The sequence below is a fragment of the Erpetoichthys calabaricus genome, chromosome 1, assembly GCF_900747795.2.
Source record: "Erpetoichthys calabaricus chromosome 1, fErpCal1.3, whole genome shotgun sequence".
NCBI lineage: Eukaryota > Metazoa > Chordata > Cladistia > Polypteriformes > Polypteridae > Erpetoichthys > Erpetoichthys calabaricus.
This window is the reverse complement of record NC_041394.2, coordinates 283,309,622-283,316,901: the sequence shown is the minus strand read 5'-3', so window position 1 is coordinate 283,316,901 and position 7,280 is coordinate 283,309,622. Positions and strand designations below refer to the sequence as shown.

At 32.6% G+C, this 7,280-nt stretch overlaps 1 protein-coding gene across 1 annotated transcript in view; it reads right to left on the bottom strand.

Moving 5' to 3' along the window:
• Positions 1-1,193: 1,193 nt before the first annotated feature.
• The window catches only part of lmf2a (lipase maturation factor 2a), a 78,136-nt gene continuing 72,049 nt past the window's right edge, over positions 1,194-7,280 (bottom strand). The window contains exon 14 of the mRNA XM_028815798.2: positions 1,194-3,605. Within this exon, the coding sequence (XP_028671631.1) occupies positions 3,255-3,605 (351 nt within the window). The 3' untranslated portion in view covers positions 1,194-3,254. The remainder of the gene's footprint in view (positions 3,606-7,280) is intronic.

Here is a 7,280-nt window from a genome sequence, read left to right as displayed (position 1 = left end):
CATTAAATAGACATTACTTTAAACCTAAAGCAAAAAAAAAAATTACAGAATGTAATATTATTTTAACTTAAAATGACACTGTGAAATCTAAATAAGAAGGAAGAATAATATTGGTCAAAAAAAAAAAAAAAATCATCCAACATGATTTTTGCATAACTCAAAAGAGTCTAAAAGTACAAGTCTTCATGTTTATTCTCCAATTGACTGAAAAGCTGATGCCACAGTTATTCTCCTGAGTCAATTTGTGTACCAATGAAACACAGGAAATCACTAACAAAATCTTCTTTAACTAATACAGTATGTATACAAGTTTTGAAGGGAACCTTATACTGACCATTAAAACTACTTATGATGACATATCTGTTCCCTTCAACTAACTAATAACAGAGTAAAATACCAAAATGCAGTGAAAGTTACTTTTTTTTTTAAATACACTCAAAATGATTTACAAACAATTGTCGACATCCAGACGTTCGAAGGAAATAGCCTGCTCACTAACCCTTCAAAGCCAAAACAAGTCATTGTCTTACTGATGTTCAAATAACTTTATATTCTGTCAAAATCATTAAGGTCATCCTTAAATACTGGAAGGCAGTCTATTGCAAACATCCATCCATTACTGCAGATTCTCATTAGATATTTAATCTAGTGGGGAAGGTTCTCATAAAATTACCTCCACGGTCCTGTAGTACTGGGGTGTTGTACCGTGTTAGCCATTATGAATGTAGAGAAAAGCCAAGCAAAATGACACCTTTTATTGGCTAACTAAAAAGATTACAATATGCAAGCTTTCGAGGCAACTCAGGCCCCTTCTTCAGGCAAGATACATCTTGCCTGAAGAAGGGGCCTGAGTTGCCTCGAAAGCTTGCATAGTGTAATCTTTTTAGTTAGCCAATAAAAGGTGTCATTTTGCTTGGCTTTTCTCTCCATGGTCCTGTAACCAAGAGAGTTTTAAGAACAACATAAAAAACTGAAGCTGAGGAGATTTAAAAAAAAAAAAATCAAAATTCTATTGTTTTGTGGGGGAGGAAAATTAGAAAGACATCACTACATACTTAAAATATAAATAAAACTTCAAAACATGGGACGAGGTTCATCTGAACAAAGAGTTAGCTGCAAGTTTTTTGATTTTTTTTTTTGTTCCTCACTATACTATTAACTTAGTATACAGTATATCTAAAAATGAAACAAAATAAGCATATTGAAGAATTTATTACAAATATACATCTTATCCATACTTTGGTTTTCAAATCAAAAACGTTAAATATTACAGTCATATTGCATAGAACCCACTGAATTTATACACTTTTCATAACATGAAACTACAGTATAATAATTTGTTCACAACTTCTTGCAATCCAGATATTCATAATTGAAGGTTTGGCTTAAAAGACATTTCAGCTCATTTTATACATTACCTGGAACATGACAATACACCAGTAATTACACCAAAAATCAAAAAGATAACCAAATACATCATGAAATGGGGGCAAAACCTGCAGACACAAAACAGGTATAAGCCTTCTCTGGTAAAGTTGAGGTCAATGATGTTTTTCAAAAAGACCACAGAAAGGCTACAAGAACCTTTTGTTCTCTCACAATCAAGATTATATTAAGAACCAGGTACATTACTGCAGATAAAAAGACACAGTGGAAACACACAGACACCTCTTAGATTAGTAAAAGTGTATGGAAAAATAAGAAATACATAACTTGTATGGAATATAAAAAATCAGCAACATTCGAATAAGAGGAATACTTTTACTTGTGGAATTATTTTTCTTTGCATTAAGCACATGGAAATCACATATGGAAAAACAGCACTGTGTATAGTGAACTAGACGCTCAAGTCCTAAAACTTACAATGTCTCAAAAGTATAAACGGGGAGGGGGAAAAAAGCTTTAATGCAAAACAGTATCTTATAATCTTGAGCAGAAGTCAATGCTTTAAACAGCCCCTAGGACATAAGCTAAATTTTGTTTTGTAAAATCCTCTATTATCCCGTTTCTTAGAAAAATGGCACATCACTAGCAGTGTGGGTCACTCGATAGACAGAGAAGTCTATAACAGGAAGGGTTTGATCACACTTGATTCCAGTGGCTACAAAAGATTGCTTCAAGCTTGCAGATACTTAGTTTTTGATTATGTTTATAATTTAATTGAGAAGACTAATGATGTAAAAATGTACTAAAAAAAAATAACACCTACATAAAAAGGTTTCTTTTGATGAGGAATATTTTCATTGACTCACATATTATCTCTCCCTCTTTTCAAAATATTAGTAGGCCATATTTTAGCAAAATGCAGTGAAGCTTTAGGATTATCAATTTAAGAAGATACTGTGTATATGACTAAACATTTTTAACAATCAAGTGTAAAATTACAAAAGTACAGTAACAAAAATATAGAAGGAATAAACTACAATACAACAAGCATTTTTTCCCTGAAAAGCAGATGTTTCTATGTTATACATGATGGTATTATGATCATTCATTCATTTATTTATTTAGTCACAATGCATAAGAGATACTAAATTTGTAGATTTTTAAAGAATAATATAATGAAGCTATTTTTATGAAATCATTTTTATGGGAGGTTAAGGTTACAGTAAACATCTAATCCTGCACATAGTAGATATATATATATATATATATATATATATATATATATATATATATATATATATATATATATATATATATTTGTAGCAGCAAGTGCTAAATCAACATCTGTAATAAATATCACTGTATCAGAAAAGGATGACAATGATAAAATGGTTTAAAATGAATGATAAAATATGATGCTACTGTATTCAACAAAGCAAGATATAGAGGAAAACATTAAAAAAACAGCATACCATACTTAATATTAAAAACCATTTTTTAAAACAATTTTCAATATTTCAGGATTGCATTGTCATAGATACAGTATACAAAAAAGACAACTGTTTCATTTTTATAGTCCTGAGCAAAAAAATTATTTGCTTTGGTAATCAAAAGAGTTATTATTCAGTTAAGACTTGGAAAGAGGAAGACAGACCACTAAATCAGCAAACTCTGGTGTGTGCAGGATATTTAACATTCATTTTGGTAAACAGAAATGTTAGTTAATGGCCAATAAAATGAAAATGACAAAATTAATACATTTAACAAAACAAAAAAAAAGGGGGAGTCTGTTGGCACATTACTGGCATCTGTCTGAAATCTGAATATAACAAATCGTAAAACCTGGGACAAAGCCACAAATATTGGGACTATTTCCGTTTTTTAGTACTTTTATCGGAATCGGCAAATCCACCCTCCGCATTTTCTGGTTGTTTCGCTTCTAAACTCTCCTGGGATCTATCTGCTTTTTTCTTAACTTGCTCATTCTTTGCCATGCCAGATCCTGTATCCTTTCCTTTACTTTTCTTTGTCTCAAAGATAGGTTTAGGTTTATTGCTGTGGGTGCCACTGAAAAAACCTTTCAGAAGACATATTGCAGCTCCAGAGCAGAAGAGAGACCATACAAACTGGGGTCCAGTCAGAGTTCGAACATGTTCACGAAGAGTCCTCAGAATAGTAGGAAGAAATGCATCTGAAATTCGTTTTGTGGATACTCGATCCTAAATAAACACACAACAAAATAAAAAAAAATATAAGGAAAAGGAAAAAACGCTCACTTAACACAAACATTAATTATATAACTATCTAACAGTAACCCTCAACATGTATCACAGCAGAAATTTTGCATTTCCCCTATTTAACATGCTTTAACATTTAACATGCTGTTAAATGTGATCAATATTAATTTCTGACCAACTCTAAATGTGATCTGTGTGATCCACCACCAGCACATTTACATTCAGGCTTTTAATGTGGCCAAGTGTCATCCAATCATGAAACATGTTAATACAGTTGTAAATAGGTTTTACTTAGCCTACAAAATCTTGCAGGTGCTCAGACGGTCACCATCTCTCTACTTTTGGGGCCAACAAATTTTTTTTTTCCCCTATACGGTGCTAATTTCAGTTCCTAGTAAATTCTCTAACTCAATGCAATGTCCATGACAAATGAAGATAAAAAGGGAAAACAGTTTCAATAGAAATGCACTGCAGAATTTATGACTGTGATGAGTGGAGAGGCATCATTGTGTACATTTGTAAAGAAAATGTAGTAATAGTTTGTTGATGTAAAATGGAGTAAAATGGAATTTGAAATTCCTGATCAAGGCATTCGTACACAGTATCAACTGAATTATGTGGTAGCATTTAGAAAGCAACACTGATTATGGAGGCTGACGTGGAAGATAAAAAGGAATAATAAAAGGAAACAGCACCCAGTAGACAAAATGTCACTGACAGAGATTATTAAAAAAATGTGACTATAGACTGTTCATACAACAGTAATTTTATCTTACAGTATTATCTGTGATTCACTTGATGTTTTATGTATCAGTTTCCTCTGTAAAACAGCAATGAATTGATCAAAAGATGAATATACAGTAGATGCATAATGCATGCAAATATAATAATGAGAATTTCATACATGATTATACTAGAACTGGAAGAGAACTTATTATAAGCATGGATTTTTGAGAACTCTTCATCACAAATGACATGGAAAATGCTAACAGAAATACTGAGGAATGAATGTAGTAGAACAATTGAATAACTATGGATCTTAACGTTTTGGCTGTTGTGGCTTCACATAATTTCTTTTAGTCTTCCAAATGATTACATGATTAATTGTTCTTGTCATTCTAAACTTGTTCCCATTTTTTAACCCTTTATTTTCTATAATTAATGAATCTAAGCCAAAATTATTTAATCTCCTTCTTTCGCCTCTGGCACACCAATTTTTAAAATGTATCTATTGTCTAGACCTCTTTTAAAGAGATCAGATTAAAGAATTGCAAACCAATTTCAATTGTAATTAGTTTTTGTAAATAAATAAGTAAATGCCACTCCAAGTTTCTTTAAAGTAGGAAATACAATCTTCTATATTATGGTTGTAGTTGAATATGTGCGTAAGTCTGAAGGTAGTCCAGCATCATTACTATCTGCAGTCAGACATGATGACACAGAGGGTTCAATTCTCTTCTTTCTATATATGTTACAGTTGACAGATTTAATTTATAACCCCAAAGTTAATTTTCACTGTAATGGTGAAAATACACTTGTACTTATTTAAATGGCATTATTAATTTATTGTTTTGTTAGTGTAAAATAGTGGATGAATGATAATTTTAATTTGAACAAACCCACAATTTTGGGGTTACTATTGACTCTGATTTACCCCAAGATTGTCATGTTACTTTTTCCAGCTTATTATACAGGAAATTTAAGTTAGTTCTAGAAAAGCTAGTTCAGCCGTTCACCACAATTGGATTTATGGTCAGGGTGGAAACATGGAAGCAAGAAACATAACCTTTAGCACAATAACATTACCACTTATTCAGGGCAGAGTTGAGGTTTGCCTTGCGAGGAACTGGAACTCTGTCCACGTGTTGTTATTGTTATGCGCACTGTAATACAGATTTTTGGCCATACAGCACAATTATATCCTTAAAAATTGTATTTTCCAAATTCCCTTTGTTGTCATAAACATAACATGCAGGAGGCACATTTAAAAAAAATCAGAAACAGCTTTTTTTTTTTTTTTTTAAATGTTTGCACCAATATCCCATATATAACATTATAACATTTTAAACCACTAACAATGGCAAAGTAGTTTTTAAATTTATAAGAAAATGTTTCTTTAGAACACTGTTTCCCATGCCAAATTAATGTATACTGTACCTCTATTTCTGAAAAAAAACAAATCTGAAAAATATCAAACTTATCCTTCAAATGTTTTAATCAATATTCTCTGTCCATTGCTATGCCTTGGGAAGGTTACAGTTAACTGATTATTTATTGTTAATTTTACTTATACTTAAGATAAAAGCACATGTACTTTGGATTTTAATAATGTACATATGGTAAACCATAAGGTTATCATGTCTGATATACCATTCTTCTCCCCTATCCTGTACTGGACAATTACCATTTAAGAACACTAAGTGTGTTTAAGTAAATGATGGAAACGAAAAAAAGTTATTGAAGGATTTTATGTAGGGAACAAGATACAGACTGATATATTTGCTGCTTTTATCTTAAGAGTGAACTGATACCAAACAACCAAATCTGTCTGAAGATAAAAATGCCAACAATGTACTGGTGCAGCTGTCCAATGTCTTAAAAGATCTGACTTAGACAACATCATAATCATAATTAAATGGCTTACTAGGAAGATAACTTAAGATGAAAAAAGCATCTAATACATAATACATAAAAGAATAACAGAATTAGTATTAACACTAGAATTACCAAAGCCTACGAAAAAACTCGTAAACCCGGCCTACCTTAAATTCGTTCACACCTCTCCATCAGTGTCTTTTGTGTTGTAAATGTGTTGATCAACACAAGCAGCCTACTACCCCATCCCCCCACCACCGCAGAAACAGTAAAAAGCTCTCCCAGCTCAAGGCTTGTTTATCAGGGAGTAAGCCATCGGGAGCTGTATAGTGTAAATAATATATTGTTATTTAGAACACATGCATTTCATGTGTGTTCCGTGTCTACAAAGATCTATGTAAGTGTAGCATGACAAAAATGTTGAACACATACCTAAAAGACAAACTTTTTCATGTTTTAGTACTAATGACAAAATTTTGACATAAAGTCCAAATATCAAATAACCACTTTCACAAAAGGTACAAGTATAACAAAACAAGTGTGCTTTTACTCAAGAATATAATCAAAGAAAAAGAAACTGGGTTAGTGTACTTCACTCTCACCTGTTTTGGTAGTACAGCGGTAAGAGCTGCTGACTCATAATCAACAGGTCGGGGGTTCGAGCCTTGCAGTGTCACAAAATAAATGTTTTGAGTAGTGAACTGCTCTTATTGTTACTGAACGTTTGATTTGAGTCTGTAACAGTCAGTGGAAATGTATGGTGCTTGTAAAGGTTAGAGTTCTTTTTTTTTTATTCAGTTTTATTCTCTCAGTCGCATTCACGCTCGCCCTGATCTGACACTGTTGTTTTCAAATAAAGACATGCTATAACAGAGGTGAACTCAGATGAGGATGAGGGCTCTACATCGGAGAAAGAGAACAGAAGCCCGCCCCACAAGAAACGTCCACTCACACATAAGAACAACGCAGCTGCACCAGACGTAAAGGTGAAAGATGGCACCGTTTGGATGCAGCAACAGGTCCGGTGTCATCCTGCTAGTCAGTCTGCTCCATACCTATCCT